Here is a 16,964-nt window from a genome sequence, read left to right on the forward strand (position 1 = left end):
TACTTTCCAATTTACTTCCACTAATTTTGGGAAATTTTACTTCCACTGATTTCACAAAATTTTCCGGTATTATTTAAAACTATATGGAAACTACTTTTTAATGCAAAATTTAAAAAATATCTATATTCTTGACATTTTGGGATTTACTTCAATTTTTTCAAGGTAAGATAACATTGATGGGATAAATTTGTGAGAAAGAAGGCAACCCAATTCCAATTATTGTGTATCTGCAAACACGAATCTTTCTACGTTTCGACAGCTTCCAACAATCACGGTCGAAAGTGAGTTTTGAGTATTTCACTTTCAAATCTATTTTGGGTTTATTCAATGAGCAATTGAAGAAGAGAAACAAAATGCATTGGCACCATTGTTTTATGCAATTCTACATATGCTTGCTTGTTCGTTCAACTAAAAACCCAAAGAAACACAAAATACTTTAACCAAACAAAACAAGGGCAGGCTTAAGACTTGAAATTAGGGCTTCTCTTCTCATTTATTACTTTACACAAATAATGCCCGAACCAATCCTTCCTTCCAAACTCTAATTGACAAATCAAAGCCGCACACTCATCTCAAAAAGTACCATCCAAAACTATCCACTCAACCTATTTCTTTGTATCCCTACAAAATTGCTGGCTGCTTTTTTTGCGTCTGAAGCAGTCACAAACAGGCAAGAATTGATTGAACTTCAAATGCTATACTCAGTTTCCTTCTAACAAGCTCCTCAACCTACTTCTCGCCTCTTCGGTCAGACTACGCGGCTTCCATATCCGCTGCTGAGGAATGCAGCTGGGAGAAGCAAGGCAGATTACTATTGCAGTAAGGTTATCTGATGTGTTGAGGCGCAAGGCTTCCAAGACTAACTCTTGGGAACTTTGATGAGGGTCATTGTGCTTCCTCAACCCACGTCGAACAAGACTGACGGCGTATTGGCTTGACATTACGTCCCAAATCCCATCACAGCCAAGGATCAAGAACTCGTCATCGTTCGTTAAAATAGCATGCTCCACTTGTGGCTCAGAAATCAGAGGTGATGAGGAGCCATTTGGCAATTTCAGGTCCCAATCCCCCAAGGTTCTCGTTACTGAAATATACCCATTCACATACCCATCATCTACGAACCCTCCCATCGCTTCCACTCGCTTGAGCTCGAGTAAATTAGAAGGTCTGTGATCTTGAGACATCGGAACTGCTACACCTTTCCTACATAGGACCGCTCGGCAGTCACCAGCATTTGCAACAAGCAAATGACTTCCAAGAATCAATGCCGTCAACGCAGTTGTCCCACATGAGCTTCCAACACTTTGCTCATCAGCCAAGGCAAGATCTGCCAGTAGAAACGCTTTGCGATGAGAACTCTCCAAATCTTTCATGGAAATAGAACTAATATCCAGCATTTTTAACCAATCAGCATCTTCAAAGAATAATCTAATGGCATTCCTCTTGATAAAGCCAGCTGCATGAGGCCCTCCATGACCATCGAAAACAGCATAAAAACCACTTGGCACAGGACACTTGAACATAGATCTGAGGTGGGTAGACAGATCATCAATGCAGATATGTTCATCATCCATGGAATCCCGAGCTCCAATGTCCGCGTAGCTACCAGATCGAATATTTGGAACAAAATCTATGGCAGTTGACACTATATGGGCATCTTCAGCGATATCTGAACATTTAACTGCCTGCTTGACCAAAGATGAAAAGGGCAAGGTAAGGAACTGCCCCCCTTTTCTTTTCTTCTTTTTTTTTAAACAGGTATTCCAGAACGGAATGTAATATCTAATCTAAGCAGTACATAAAACATCAAATATGTCGAGCTTAATAATTACTAACTAGTAGAAGTAAACTAATAAGACAAAATGAATCAAAGCAATTATTCCAGCATAGAAGCTACTGTAGCGTCAGCAGAGGATTTCCACAACTGTATATTGGTAGTGAGTAAATTATTCATACAATATAAATTACACAGCAACGTAAAGTTATTATGATAAACATTCATACTTAACATAAAAGAATAACAAAAGTAGAAAGTAACAATTCCAATTAATATCCAGAAAAGTTGGGTTTTATTGCCCTTCAAACCTCAGCCCACCCTCCTAAATTAAACAGTTTATATTTAAGGGTAGTAATCACGAATGCTGTAATTCTAAATTGTGATTGGACAGAAATGAGGGAGAGATGTGAAGTTGATACCTTCAGTTTAGAGAGCTGGCTTCCTTGTTTCATCTCAGTGATACGGAAAATAAAGAATTAAGGGTTCTATGGCTCAGTTCTTTGTTCAAAAGGCCTTTTTCTCTTCAGCAAATATGGAAGAGACCATGTACGTAAAGGAGAATTTGCGATTGGTAGTTCAGATTTTATGAAGAAATCTAGAATAACTTGGGTTCCAATTACAGGTGGAAAGGGAAAAAAAAAAAAAAAAAAAAAAAAAAANNNNGGGGGGGGGGGGGGGGGGTTTGGGCTGAAGGGGGTTGTTAGTAAGAAAATCTTAATGAGGTAGGGAAAAAATAAAAAGCATTGCTCGGGAGGTTTAGCTTAAGTTTTTGAAAGGTCTTTTTTTCTGGGCAGAGCTGTGGCCTGGGGGTTTCCTCCTGGTGGTGAGTTGAGATACTTAGGTTTCAAACAGTTTTCAAATTCTCTCACTGTATTTTATTGGCTTGGTTTTCTTGGAACTGCTTGCAGTTGGCTGTGGTTGGGTTATGACCTTGTAAGCCTTTAGCTACTGGGTTAATCTCTTCCTCAAAATCTTTCGAAGTACGGATTCCTTTGGGTTTTTCTTTGGAATTGAAAGCTATGCTTCTAAAAAAGACTGGGAAACAGGCAAAGCACCTTCTCCTGAGTACAAACCTAACCCCTTCGAATACAATAGCGTTTATGTGTATACACATATGGAGGAAAGAGAATTGAATTAAGACAAGGAATAGAAGGACCCCAATCTAAGTTGATAAGGACCAAGGGGACATTTTTACTAAAGGAGTGGAAAATAGCACTCCAATTACATACACATCACATGTTTCTTATCCCCCCCCCCCCCCNACTGTACATCTGACCCTATTACAAAGATTTACATAAGAATTAGAAAGATCAGAAAAGGTCCTAGAATTCATTTTTTTTTTAAAAGAAGCCAAAGGAAAGCTCTCATCACGTGGACCACAAGCTTTTAGCTTTATCCTTGAATCACCAGAATGAAAACCACTTTGTGAGGTCGTCTTCCACCATTTTAGAAGGGCACTTGAACTTTGACAAACGAGTTCCAGTCCTGAGGCAAATCTACATGTACAAAAAGGAGGTTGGAAGCGACGAAGTTTCCCCACTGCTAAAGCACATGGCGCAGATATTCGAGGAAAGAAAGCACTTCATGTTTTCTCTTCAATTCCTATCAGACGTATTCAGCTGCTCATAGGAAAAGGTTGATCTTTTTCAAGCTCCTACCTTACCAAGCAAGCCCACAAAGCAATAGCTCCAAGAGGCCATTTCCTTCCTTTCAGGTCCTCGTATAAGAACTAATACAAAAATATCTCTGGAACATCCCACTTCCAAACTATTCTATCATTTTCAGGGTTAGGGGACAGAAAACAAAAATGAAAAAAGGGAATCCCATTCGCTAGCTTGCTATCAAAAAGCACTCTTCTCAAGCAGAAGTTCCATCTTTCAATATCTTCAGATCAGCACTTATTAACTAAAAAGAAAAAAACAAATTCAATTAGCACTTACATAACTGGAGGGGAAAGAGATGCTCAGAGGGTGGGGGAATCCACGAGTCTTCCAAAAATCTTATCTTCATACCATTCCCCAGCTTGTCCCAAGAGTGCCTATAAAAAAAAAAACCCGTATTCTTAATGATATTTCTCCAAGGACCGTGGCCTTCTTTTTCTTGAATTTTCTGACTGAGAATCCATTTCTATTAACGGTTGATTTTCTAAACGGGAATATCCACTAGGGTGAAGCACCTAAATTAAGAGGGCCATGTTTTTAATTCTGAAACTACCAGTCTCAAGCCTGGAACCACCCCCCAAAATGCTATATTGTTGAAGTTTTCTCCCAACAAACAAGGAGGCTCCCTCCATCTTTACTAGTAATCTCCCAAAGAAAATCTTAAAATTTGGAGCCCTCTAAGACAGTCATCAACTCACAATTCTCCCTCCTAGGCAACTCTATCTTCAACGACATTGCTTCCTTTGAATTTCTCCTTTTCAACTTCTTTCGATCCCTCTTCTAAATGTTAGCCAATCATTCCTCCAATTTCTTCTCATACATCTACATTTTATGTATTGTTATTATATAGTCCTCCTTTTGTCCCCAAACTTGTGATAGAATCTGGTACATTATAGAAAGGGTATTTATCGAGGAAATGAAGATCTGACCAGAATATTAACAGTGTAAGGAGAATGTACAAGATCAACCTTGCCCTTCGATCAAAATAGAAGCTCAATGTTGATAAGTAATTTTTCTTCATGGATTCAAGAAAACTCTTACTTCTCAATAATAATAATACTAATAATAATAATAATAAGCCAAGTGAGCGATAATAATAATAATAATAATAACAAGTTCACAACTCCACCAAGAGGGCTCACAAAAAAACTGTCAATTGGAATAAATAAATAAACTAGAAAAATTATAGAAATAGAAGCTAAAATGTACTTTGAGCCTCAACCATGTTTTCAAATTTCTAGAGCCAAATTTCTTTTAATCTGAAATCAGTTGCTTCTATTTTCCAAACTTTTTTTTGCATAAGATTAACCAAAACAAGATGATTTAAACCAAGTACGATTTTATTGGAGAAGATCGTAAGGAAGTTTGCAGCTATGCTTCCATTCCTACCCTAACATAAAAAATGAAAATTAAATGTAATGAAGGCACATTGATTCCAAAGAAAAAACAGATTATAAGAAAAGATAACGGAGCTTTTGCAATCAAATTATGGCAAAAGCAAAGGACCACTCCCGATAGACATGAATAGAAGCATACCTTCGACAAGATATAAACGTGAAACGGCCCCCGCATACCAAACAAAGTCACAAAGTACTCCACAAACAAGAACTCAAAGACACGGAAAAAGAAAAACGAAAAAAACAAAGAACCGTAGGGTGAAAAAAGAGAGGGAATTAAATTAGTGTGGGAAAACGAACCTCGGGAAAGATAGGTGAAGAAGAAGGATGCGGCAAATCGATCTGCACATCGCGGTCTTCGGCTACGCGTAGATGATAGTTGAGGTTCATGACAGGAACGGTTTTGGTGCACATGATCTCAGCTTCAGCTACCATCCTGTGACTGCCGATCTCAGCTTCAGCTACCATCCTGTGACTGCCGATCTCAGCAAAGGGCTCGAGTATTCTTGAAATGAGGCACGCAGGAATCAGAACACAAGCTAAAAGAAAAGGGTTTTTGTTTCAACAGGATGTATTAAATATTTGGAATTTGTATATGTAACAACTCCAAATTAAATTTCTTTATTCATTTTGTTTTTCGTTTTAATAACTTTTAACATTCAAACCAATTTAGGGTTCATATGATTCGACCCAATTGGGATCCTATTTTTTTAGTACCAAAAATTAAAATTAGATTTCATCAATTTAATCTATGAAAATAGGATTACAATTCAATCCAATCTAATCATATTGACTCTATTTTAAAAATATTAAAATATTTAATTTTTAGAATCAAAATTTACTAGGTATTAAGTTTGTATTAACCAACTAATCTTCCTACCTTTTAGTAGATTTTTAGTCCAAGCGAGAATATATGTTTTAATCATATAATTTCATTAATATATATTTTAACCACAGTATCTCATACATTCCATGAGAATATATGATTTGACTAGCTTATCTCATTTACTTTTGATGGATTCTTGATCTACACTCAAGTGAGAATATGTGTTCTAATTGGTCTCATCGACTTTTAGTGGGCTCTCAATCTACACTCAAGCAAGAATATATGCTTTAACTCGACTATCTCAGTGGTTGGTTTTTTATCCACGCTCAATCAAGAATATATGTTGTAACTAGCTTATCTCACTGGATTCTCGATCTACACTCAATTAAGAATATATGTCGTAACCAGCCTGTCTCGATGGATTCTCGATCCACACCCAATCAAGAATATATGTCGTAAGCAGCCTATCTCACTGAATTATCGATCCACACTCAGTCAAGAATATATGTCGTAACCAGGCTATCTCACTGAATTATTGATCCACACTCAATCAAGAATATATGTCGTAATCAGCCTATCTCACTCAATCAAGAATATATGTTGTAACAAGTCTATCTCACTGGATTCTCAATCCGCCCTTAATCAAGAATATATGTAAAAAAAAAAAAGAAAGAAAGAAAAAAAAGTGGATTCTGACTTAAAAGGGGAAGTTAGAGTAGTAAAGATGAACAGAGACTCCCTCTTCTGTGCACGTGATTTTGTTTATTACAAAGAGAGGGAGAGGGTAGATGTTGAAATCCTAGGTGTCATGGGTGGCTTAGGTGTCATGGGTGGAAGCCACAAACTCTTCCACAAACTCTTCCACAAACTCACACCACTGCCAGTTTCAAAACCGTACCTTTACTCTACTCTAAACTCACCACCCATTCCTGCTTCCTCCATTGCTTAAATCCCAATTATTATATTGAAAACACAGCTCGTGACACTCCATGCCAAACCACAACCCCTTCTCGCCCTCCTTTAATTTTCGAAAAGTGGACAGATGGGGCGTGGAGAGCCACAAGAACAGAAGGATCCAGCCCGTGACCATTCAGCCATTTTAATTCCATCATATAATAATACTAATATATATATATATGTGCTACACAACAACATAGGTTCACGAGACTAATGAACTCTGATGTACCTTTTTCTCTTTCTTTTCTCTCCCTTCCACTAACCAAAACCAACATGGACCATTGGCTTTACTTCCCATTCTGTTTTAACCCATCTTCTGCTATTTCACCTTTCTTCACACCATGCATTTCTACATAAATATTTCTTTGTCCTCTAAACCCCTCCACTTTTTTACTTTTTACTATAATATCCTGCTCATCTCTCTCTCTCTCAACTCGACACCTGTTCTCTTTCTACACGTTACTTCTTTCCTTTCTCTTATAAAGTATTAACAAATGTAGATACATATGCATATATAGCTGCTTCTGTCCACCCAGCTTCCCCACTTCATTCTAACCTTTGTTCTTTACAACTCAAGTCTCTTTCTCTCCATTCCTTTCCCATTCTTTCCTCCTGCCATCCCTCTCCATTTTTGCCACTTGTTGCTCACTGCTAACTTTCTGGCCTTGCATTCTTTTCAAATTCACCTGGCTTCCATGGAGTTCAATCGAGTTCCTGCTGTAATGCTTTGGTTCACCGCCATTTTGGTGGCGGACAACTTGAGCAATGTGCAAGGAAGATACCATTTTCACAAGGGACAAAAGAAACAGAACCCTGATGAACAGCCCTCTCTTCCATCCCCTGTTTATTCACCACCACCGCAAGACTCGGTTCCTTCAACTCCAGCTCACCCAGCTCCCTCAGTGCCATCTGATCCCTACCCTGATGATCCAGGAAACACCACTTCTGACTGTGTTTTTGACGTCACTAATTATGGGGCGGTTGGAGATGGTTGTGCTGATGACACTGCTGCCTTCAGGGCAGCATGGAAAGCAGCCTGTGCTGTTGAATCTGCCACTCTTTTAGTTCCCTCTGATCGTTGCTTTAAAATCACTTCAACTATCTTCTCAGGACCTTGCAAACCAGGACTTGTGTTTAAGGTCAGCCACATTTTTTTAGAATTTCAATCTCTTGTTGTTCGTGTTGAAGTTGGAACACTTATAAGTAAACCTGTTAATGCAACAAATCAGGTGGATGGAACCCTGATGCCACCGGACGGACCAGAGTCGTGGCCGAAGGCGGACAGTTTGAGGCAATGGCTCGTGTTTTACAGGCTGGATCAAATGACATTGACTGGAACTGGAACCATCGAAGGGAATGGCCAAAAATGGTGGGAGTTGCCATGCAAACCACATAGGGTACCTACATTGTCCTCTTAATAGCTCTTGAATTTCTCTGTTTATTTCAGTTTCAACTTCCTATCCAAGGCTTAATTGTCCTTTTTTATTTTAGGGTCCAAATGGGTCGACTCTGCCAGGACCATGTGACAGCCCTGCGGTAAGAAGGAAACCCACCTTTTTGCCCACCAATTCAACCAACTTATATGAATAAAATATGCTGACTGGTTCTGATATCTGGGGTTTTCAGTTAATAAGGTTCTTCATGAGCAGTAATTTGGCAGTGAGTGGGCTGAGAATTCAGAACAGTCCACAGTTCCATATGAAATTCGATGGGTGTGAAGGAGTTCTGATAGACAAGCTGTCAATATCTTCCCCAAAGCTCAGTCCCAACACTGACGGAATCCATATAGAGAATACCAAAGGAGTAGGAATATACAACTCCATGATAGGCAATGGTATGAAACTGAAATAATGGATTGTTCTTGTCCACTCATTTTTATCAACATCTTGGCTGATCTATGATTTGGAAACATAGGTGATGACTGCATTTCAATCGGGCCCGGCTGTGCCAACGTAGACATTGAAGGCGTCACTTGTGGGCCGAGTCATGGAATCAGGTACAAACAACGTCGATTGCGATCTCCATTTATTTGTTTATCACTAGTCAACGCAGTGAATAATTCATTGTTGTACGTAGCAGCATTGGGAGTCTGGGAGTCCACAATTCACAGGCATGCGTTTCCAACATAACAGTGAGAAATGCAGTGATTAGGGAATCAGACAATGGAGTGAGGATAAAGACATGGCAAGGAGGGTCGGGTACAGTGAGCGACATCTTATTCGAGAACATACAGATGGAGAATGTTAGAAACTGCATCATAGTTGACCAGTACTACTGCTTGTCCAAGGATTGTCGTAACCAGACATCGGCTGTGTTTGTGAACCAAGTCTTGTACAAGAACATCAAGGGAACTTACGACGTTAGGAACACTCCAATTCACTTCGCGTGCAGCGACACAGTGGCCTGCACGAATATTACAATGTCTGAAGTAGAATTGCTACCACATGAGGGTGAATTGGTGGAAGATCCTTTCTGTTGGAATGCATTTGGGATTCAGGAGACTTTGACCATTCCTCCCATTGATTGCTTGCAAGAAGGAGCACCTCAGAATGTCGCAGAGACCTATGAATATAGCTGCTGAAGTACAATAATAATACCGTATACAGCCACCACAGCACACCAGCCAAGTGCCATTTTCTGTATCTGGGTATTGATTATTGTCGCTTAGGCTCCAACTCCATCCCTTTCTGGGTTCATTTTTAATCCTCCCACATTGAGCGATGTGATGCCCTATTGTAGACTGTAGAATATAGATGATGGCCTCTCTTTTTGGCCGTCTACTATGTACCTTGAGTAATTTATACAACCATATGCACCTTTATGTCTCATGTTAGAGAAGTAGGATGTGTAATCAACAAGCACAAGAGTGAGTCAAGGCAATATTACAATATAATATAGTTTCGACATTGAGCTGTGAATTTCATATTATCAGACAGAACAAGCAGATGAAGTGAACATTGTCACTTCTTTCTTTCCATGGTGTTCCTTACACCCTGAAGAACACGAACAAACTCGTAGAATATAGAGAAATCGAAACTTGCTATACCTTCGGTGTCTTTGCTCAGTTTTGAAGACGACAAAGAACGAGAACAAGGATTCTGACAAACGACCAAATCAAAACCGCCATATTTCTTAATCAAATTGTGAATCTTGTTGCTTGTTAGTTTCTGTATGTCCTCTATCAGCTCCAGCTCCCCAGTTTGTCCACTACTGCGCCACCATTTCTGCAAAATCCTCCTCTTTGCTGCCGAACTCTCGACTGATATCACAACTTTCAGATGAATGCCAAGACGGTGCAAAGCAATTTCCGCCCCACCAATTCCACTGAAAATGGACAACACAATCAACCCTTCTGGGAACATAGACTTCAAAACAGAGAGATGATAACCCAAAGTGTCTATCTGAAAACAATATTTGAGAATTTGAAGCCTTTCCATTGAGCTACTTTCAGCATCTTGAGTGTGATTTACGGGGTACCCAAGCACATACTCCAACTGTTCAGGCTCTAAAGGAGCCAGTTTGAACTGGCCAACCCAGATAAGGTTCAAAGCTATGCAATGATGAAGAATATCTCTCTGCTGTTGAGACGAGAGCTGACCATGAGAATCGGTCATCATCTTTGTAAGCCTTTCACACAGCTGAGGTACTCCTCTAGTTTCAGAATTGATGCAGCTCAAATGCTTCCTTGTATCCCAGGAAGGCCACCATTTCTTTGTATGTGGTATAGCATCTTCGATAGTCATTGCAGGCTTTGGGAGGATGTGAGACCTGTTTTCACATGGAAGATTGTGCACATAGCCTTCCCTTCTACTCAATGCTGAGAACGACTGAGTGTCCACAAATTCGGGCTCAATGGTATAAAGGAACTTGGAAACTTTTCCCCAAGAATCACGAGATACATCCAAAACATTTCCATACAAGAAAAATGGAGGTTTAGCCACCACCTTATCAAGACTTCTACAAGGATTAAACTTTGAAGGTGGGGATGGAGGTCTAGCCACCATCTTATCAAGACTTCTTGAGAGATTTAGTTCTGAAGATGTGGGCATCTCAAGTCCGACGATTTTTGGATTTACTTTTGCTTCCAACCATTCAGGACCGTAGAGAGAACTCAAGTCGTCATCGGCATATTCTGGCTTTGGCCGTTTCCCTTTGTGTTTAGCATCGAAACGAGGAATCGGATTTGGAAGGTCATCCATATATTCTTCTTTCGGCCTTTTCCCCTTCAATATTTCCTCAACGTTAACATTCCTTGAGAGAGAAACTCCAGGAGAACTCGAATCCTCAGCTTTAACTTTTGGATTATGTAAACCACCAATATAGAATGAGTTCGAGGAACACTGCACAAAGCCATGAAAATAAAATAAATAGACGTTGGTAGTACCAGATGCTTGACCACAAAATTCAAGAATCAATCACAAAAGAAGGGGCACAAGAACATAGAATCCAAAAAAAATTAAGATAAAAAAGTTAGTCTCTACTAGCAGATTCTCCCCAATAATATTTTATCAAAGTGTTGAATAGAACTATTGAATTCAAAGAAAGTTAACAAACGCTATTTTAGAAAGGTGTGGCACCGACTTGAGGTTTCGATTTTTTTATAGGGAAGGAACAATATATATATTTTTTTAAAAAAAGTCAATCAAATATCTTCTTTCTAAAGTTTGGTACTCATTGCAAGCTCTTGGGAAATGTATGGTTTGACTCATGTTGGGATGCTGAAGAGGTCAACAAAGTTTGGGATAGAGTTGAGAGGATGCATTTGTCTTCTTTAATCCATTAGTGTAAATTTTATTTCCTAGAAAAAGAAAAGGTGCAAGTATTTGAATAATTTTGGACAATTGATGTGAACACATAACCAGGCTTAGTACAAATAGTTCGACGAGCAAAGTTCAAGTGTAAGAACCTTATCATTCCCAGGGTAGTCACCAGCTATTCGACCCGTAACAATGGAATCAGCAAGCTCTGAAACTTGAGTGTCCGAACCTGAAGGATCGATGCTAGTTAAGGTCTCCACATTACCCATGAAAAAGCTTAAAGAAGTTCTCACACCAAATCAAAGATGAAATTGGATGAAAAATTAGCCTCCTAGAGCAGAATAAACCAATCGGTCAAACAAAAAATTTATAATGATTAGACAATGAGATGACTACACTAATCCCTTTCTATGTCGGCTGCTAATAGGAGTTAGGAGCGGTTTGCTTACCGAACTTCTCAATTGCCAAAGAAACCTCATTCTCAGAGAAACCCATTTCAAGCAAGCGAAGTGTTTTCTCCATAGTCACAAACAAGGTTTCATCATTTTCCTGAGGAACATTTTAGACTTAACATCAATAACAACAAATACAAGACTAGGCATTATGCCAGTACTATATATGGTGAGCACAATACGAAAAGTAGACCGACCAAGAAAAGTTGGATAATGTAAAATGGTAATCAACTTGGTCAACTCGTTAACTAAAATCGCTGAAGTAAACATACAACACTACTAAAATAAGATTGACACATGAACTTGAATTATGAAAAACAAACCTCCGTTTTCAATTCATTTCTACAGATTGTTTCATTTGTTTCCTTCTCCAAGTTTTCAGCAATCTGTGCGGCGACGATAAAATCCACCAACTCGTTAATGGGAGCATCTCCACCTGAAAATGAGTTATAATAAATCCTCATGGCTGCATAAATATTGGGCAAAACTTCAATCAAGTTCACTATTCCAGAAATGTACTAACCAAGCTTATCAATTGCAAAGTTTACTTCATCAACACTGAAGTTCATCATTAATAAGGAAGCTTTATTGGTACGAGTACTAATATAATCATCATCAGCCTCCTGCAATGGACACGATCAGCTGGGCGGTAAAAGAAATTACTTGAAGCTTCTATACTGAAAAACAAACGCTTACACACGTGCACACATGCACACACACATAAACAAGAGAAGAAGAAATAGTAATCTATGAGGGAAGAAGATATTTTGATCCTCTTGTCCTATTTAATCCATTGAATTCCACGTGGGAGTGGGAATTAGGTTACCTCCTTCGGTATAACAACTGAAGAGATTTCATTGCTTGCATCCTCCTTGTCATCAAATAAGCTATCTAGAGAATCTGATGATTCGGGTTTTGATGTCCGGCCAGCCTATTACAATAAATAAATTACACGAACTTCCAAAGCATACAATTCAAATATAGTTAATTTCTAAACGAGAGAAGAGCCAAATGCAACAGATTTTTCTTTTAATTTTTTATGGTACACCCCGTGGCTGTCCAGCCAATCCAAAGGCAGCTTTATATATCAAGGTCAAAAATGAAAATTTACAACACTTCAACGAACGAAAGCATACCTGCTTATAACAGAATGCAGCAATAGGATTAGTACCCTTTTTATCACTTCGTACACTGTGAAGAGAGCCTGTTGACTCAGGAAGTGATTTTTGTTCTGCCTAGTCAATTAAAGCAACTCATTCACTTTTCCAATGAAGCTTTATTGCTAAGACATAAAACCAGTAACCACAAAAAGTTGACAAATATAAGAAGTTGTTAACAACAGCAACAATTGATTACAATGCTGGCAGTCAAAACCAGTTTATTAAGACTGGAAATTTCAATAAGACCATTATTCTTTTTACGATGAGACAGGCACGCAGGCAGGCTATCTGGGCTACTTACCGAAAATGTAGTCAGGGTATTTAATAGCAATTCTACATCATCTTCACCTGGATTTAAGATGAGACACAATATTAGCGGCGATTATTAGGATATTCTATACAAATTGGACATTTCAAGGTTATAATTACATTTCTAATGAAACTTTTCCTTGTGATGGAGAAAATTCGAAGGCCAACTTTAAAGGATAAGGTTCTCTCTTCTCAGTTTTCTAAAGAGAAAAGGTAAATAACATAATTCAGTGCCCTCATTCATGAAGAACGCATTGTATCCTAAAAATTAAAAGGAATAAATGTACCTTTTTCTTCGATCACTTTATCAACAAGAGATGGCAGGAACCCCATATCTACAAAGAAAGTTCTTATATTGTTTCCAGATGAGCTTGCACCACTGTCCTGAAATTTATAAGAACTGAAAATTTGAGCAAATCCGTTACTTTTAACTTTTTCCACACTAGGAAATATAATAAATGCCATACTCCAAATATTCAATCCATACTCCTAGGCAATAACATCTTACTTTTCACAATGAAAATTGTATTTTTTTTTTATTTTTTATTTTTTTCCAAATGGATGGTAGGTCCAAAATGACAATAACAGAACTTGATATATTGTAAACACAAGTGTGAAGACCTTGTACAGATACTTCGGCAATTTATTTTAACAATAAGGTTAGAGTTATAACTTGTACGTACCCCGACATGCCTTGAGTACAGCCCATCAGGTGGCAACCTGAAATCCAAGACCTCTTCCTTTGGTACAATAGGCTTATTGCTGGCCTAAGGAACAGAAATAAGAGCGCGTTTATGTTGATGCACATGCATTTAAGTTTCCAATGATTCAGCATAGTATCTCATTAGTGTACATACCATCAAGTTTTGAAGTAGTGGTTGCTAGGACTAGGGCTGAGGTAGCTTTAAGCTTCACCTTCAGGAGAGTAAGCTGAGTTTTCTGTGGCTCTGTAAACAACAATTTGTTCGGATAGTCAAAAAATTGAACAATGTTTAGACCATAACCTCAAAAGCAGCATGTCAACTGCTCTTTGTTCTGGCTAGAGCCATGCCACTCTCTAGCTCTCAAGGTCTACAATAGTTAGATGCATTAATAATCAGTAATCACCATTCACAATCATCATTGATTCTAATATGACATTCAGCATCAAATCACATGGGAACTGAAATTTTAAATTATATGTTCAGTCTTTTTATTCTTTTCGTCTTCTATTTTTTTCAATAAGAAATATTTTACGGATGAGATGAAATTACAAAAAAGAGGATGACAACCCTCTGCAAAATTAACCACACAAAATTCTTACAATGGGCTATAAAAGAAGACAAAGATTAAAAAAACTGTCAAAGCATTTTTCATTCACTCCATATAGACCATAATAAGGCTCCGGTAAAGTCTAACCATAAAATTTCCTTTTCCCCTTTGAAAAGGTGATCAACACGAACTGTAACAGTCCAGGCCCACCGCTAGCAGAAATTGTCCTCTTTGAGCTTTCCCTTTCAGACTTCCCTTCAAGGATTTTAAAATGCGTCTGTTAGGGAGAGGCTTTCACACCCTTATAAAGGGTGTTTCATTCTCCTCCCCAACCGATGTGGGATCTCACAATCTACCCCCTTCAGAGCCCAGCGTCCTCGCTGGCACTCGTTTCTTTCTCCAATCAATGTGGGACCCCCCACCAAATCCACCCCCCTTTGGGGCACAGCGTCCTTATTGGCACACCGCCTCGTGTCTACCCCCTTCGGGGAACAGCCTCCTTACTGGCACATCGCCCGGTGTCTGGTTTTGATACCAAATGTAACGGCCCAAGCCCATTGCTAGCAGATAGTCCTCTCTGGGCTTTCCCTTTCGGGCTTCCCCTCAAGGCTTTAAAACGCGTCTGCTAGGGAGAGGCTTTCACACCCTTATAGAGGGTGTTTCGTTCTCCTCCCCAACCAATGTGAGATCTCACACGAACAGTGGCAAGCAGTGTGTGAGGATCTGAGACACTGCAATGGACCAACCAAAGCCAGCCAATGTCAACCCCGAAAAAGCTGAAACATAGGTGCAAGTGATAAATGGGCCTCTTTGCAATTCACCAGCATTCTTACATAAAGAATATCAGTTTGGAGGGATAGACAGCCAGGGAGATCATATTGTGGATATTAATGCAAGATAGGCTAAGTTCCCAGATAAAAACTTTGTGTTGTGCAAGGAGCCTACATCCCACAGTACTCGATCTTCATTCACCAAATACCATGAATCATAGCAGTTACTCTTCTAAGTACAACAAGAACCTCGCATACCATAAATTTGAAAATATTTTATCCATACAACCTACATTCTAATCAATCAAAGCCCAAAAATCAATAATAAATAGATCACACAAGCGATGAAAACAAGTTACATGCAGAGGAAAGTTAGATTGAAATGAGCCCAGACGCAGGTTAAATAGAAGTCACGCATCAAACTTTACACAACCAATTAAAAGAAGTAGCTAGAAGTTGAGTACAGTTGGAACTTAAAATATATCTCCCAACACTCCGTTCGTCAATCAACAATGTCGAAGAAGAGCAGAACAATTCAAGAAACCAAAATAAGAAGAGCAAGTGAGGGGATGAACCTGAAGCGGAGCTGTAAAGGGAAAATGTAGAGAAAGAAGGAGAATCGAAGAAGCCGCAATTTTGTTTTGGGGCTTAAAGGGTTAAAGCCAAGCACAGAACAGACACAGGCACAGGGGACGGAGGACCAAAAATCGAAGCTTTGCGATCCTAAGATTCAATGCGGCAGTGCGTAATCAAGTCAGAGTGCGCCCTTCTGATAAACCCTTCACTGTTTCCCGTGATTGACACGTGGTCTCATCTGGAAGAGTCCGGTCCACAAGTTCCACGACTAATTCCATGTCATGCTCCCAATGCTAAATTTAATTTCTTTAATTTTATATCAGTTTTACTACATTGTTTAATTAAAAAGATTAATTAAATCTACATTTATATAAAAGTTGAATTATCAGTTGTACAAATGAAAATTGAGGCGCATACTTAGTTATTCTTCAATATTGATCTAATATTCATCCTTAGTTTTGTTTGAGTCAAATGTTGATTGCTAGATATTACAATTATATTGTAAAATGGTAGGTTGTGACCCTTACATGCAAACATGATAAGGTGGCAACATGAGATGACGTCCAACTAGCCATGCAAGGGTCAAGACAAGACAGACACTCCACGACACAGTATGATCATTTGCCAAAATCATGTCTACTCTTATTATACAAAAAATGTCTCAAAATGTACTTTAAAGGATGGTATTAGCTCTCAACTACCCTTAGGCCCTGTGGCCTAAGCAAGCTACTCCGTGCGCACACACGTGTGTCACAGTGTGGGCGAGCGTCTTGAGTGTCTTCCTTTTAAATGAGTATTTAAAGGATAGTGTCAGACGACACAAGTGTTTCGACATTGTGCCCCAACCCATCTGTCAGAGGTTGGTACATGCACCCGCTGTCTGGTATGGAGTCCATAAATGATACGACATGGAGATGAGAGGGTTCATGCCCCGATGAAAACCCAGATGGATGGATATTAGGATGTCCTGATTAGATGAGTGACACATGGGTCAGTTCTGCTAGACATGTTTGAGCAAGCTAAGATGCCTAGCTGTCTTGAAACATGAGATTGCATCACGATGTATGAGTC

General features: G+C 39.0%; 3 protein-coding genes across 8 annotated transcripts; 1 reads left to right on the forward strand and 2 right to left on the reverse strand.

Moving 5' to 3' along the window:
* Positions 1 to 335: 335 nt before the first annotated feature.
* Positions 336 to 5,474, reverse strand: LOC111778605 (probable protein phosphatase 2C 49). 4 transcript variants are annotated; one of them, XM_023658527.1, is made up of 3 exons: positions 5,301 to 5,474; positions 5,136 to 5,267; positions 336 to 1,685 (listed from the first exon to the last, which is right to left on the reverse strand). In XM_023658527.1, the coding sequence occupies exons 1-3, from the start codon at positions 5,301 to 5,303 to the stop codon at positions 702 to 704; spliced, it is 1,119 nt and encodes a 372-aa protein (XP_023514295.1). In that variant the 5' UTR covers positions 5,304 to 5,474; the 3' UTR covers positions 336 to 701. The 4 variants fall into 4 exon arrangements, with proteins under 4 accessions (XP_023514295.1, XP_023514294.1, XP_023514296.1 ...); XM_023658526.1 differs by having other exon boundaries at positions 5,136 to 5,473; XM_023658528.1 differs by lacking the exon at positions 5,301 to 5,474 and having other exon boundaries at positions 4,975 to 5,146.
* A 1,571-nt stretch (positions 5,475 to 7,045) lies between these two features.
* LOC111778604 (polygalacturonase At1g48100-like) lies at positions 7,046 to 9,446 on the forward strand. Its single transcript, XM_023658525.1, has 6 exons — positions 7,046 to 7,757; positions 7,848 to 8,015; positions 8,110 to 8,154; positions 8,245 to 8,452; positions 8,533 to 8,614; positions 8,698 to 9,446. The coding sequence occupies exons 1-6, from the start codon at positions 7,314 to 7,316 to the stop codon at positions 9,197 to 9,199; spliced, it is 1,449 nt and encodes a 482-aa protein (XP_023514293.1). The 5' UTR covers positions 7,046 to 7,313; the 3' UTR covers positions 9,200 to 9,446.
* A 39-nt stretch (positions 9,447 to 9,485) lies between these two features.
* Positions 9,486 to 16,037, reverse strand: LOC111778602 (probable inactive DNA (cytosine-5)-methyltransferase DRM3). Of its 3 annotated transcripts, none has more exons than XM_023658519.1 (12): positions 15,893 to 16,037; positions 14,154 to 14,243; positions 13,980 to 14,063; positions 13,584 to 13,680; positions 13,289 to 13,335; positions 12,964 to 13,062; positions 12,654 to 12,758; positions 12,351 to 12,450; positions 12,151 to 12,263; positions 11,825 to 11,924; positions 11,525 to 11,604; positions 9,486 to 10,958 (listed from the first exon to the last, which is right to left on the reverse strand). In XM_023658519.1, the coding sequence occupies exons 2-12, from the start codon at positions 14,154 to 14,156 to the stop codon at positions 9,579 to 9,581; spliced, it is 2,208 nt and encodes a 735-aa protein (XP_023514287.1). In that variant the 5' UTR covers positions 14,157 to 14,243; positions 15,893 to 16,037; the 3' UTR covers positions 9,486 to 9,578. The 3 variants fall into 3 exon arrangements, with proteins under 3 accessions (XP_023514287.1, XP_023514288.1, XP_023514289.1); XM_023658520.1 differs by having other exon boundaries at positions 14,154 to 14,367; XM_023658521.1 differs by lacking the exon at positions 15,893 to 16,037 and adding an exon at positions 14,695 to 14,801.
* Positions 16,038 to 16,964: the final 927 nt, after the last annotated feature.

Source organism: Cucurbita pepo, chromosome LG17 (assembly GCF_002806865.2).
Source record: "Cucurbita pepo subsp. pepo cultivar mu-cu-16 chromosome LG17, ASM280686v2, whole genome shotgun sequence".
Taxonomy (NCBI): Eukaryota; Viridiplantae; Streptophyta; class Magnoliopsida; order Cucurbitales; family Cucurbitaceae; genus Cucurbita; species Cucurbita pepo.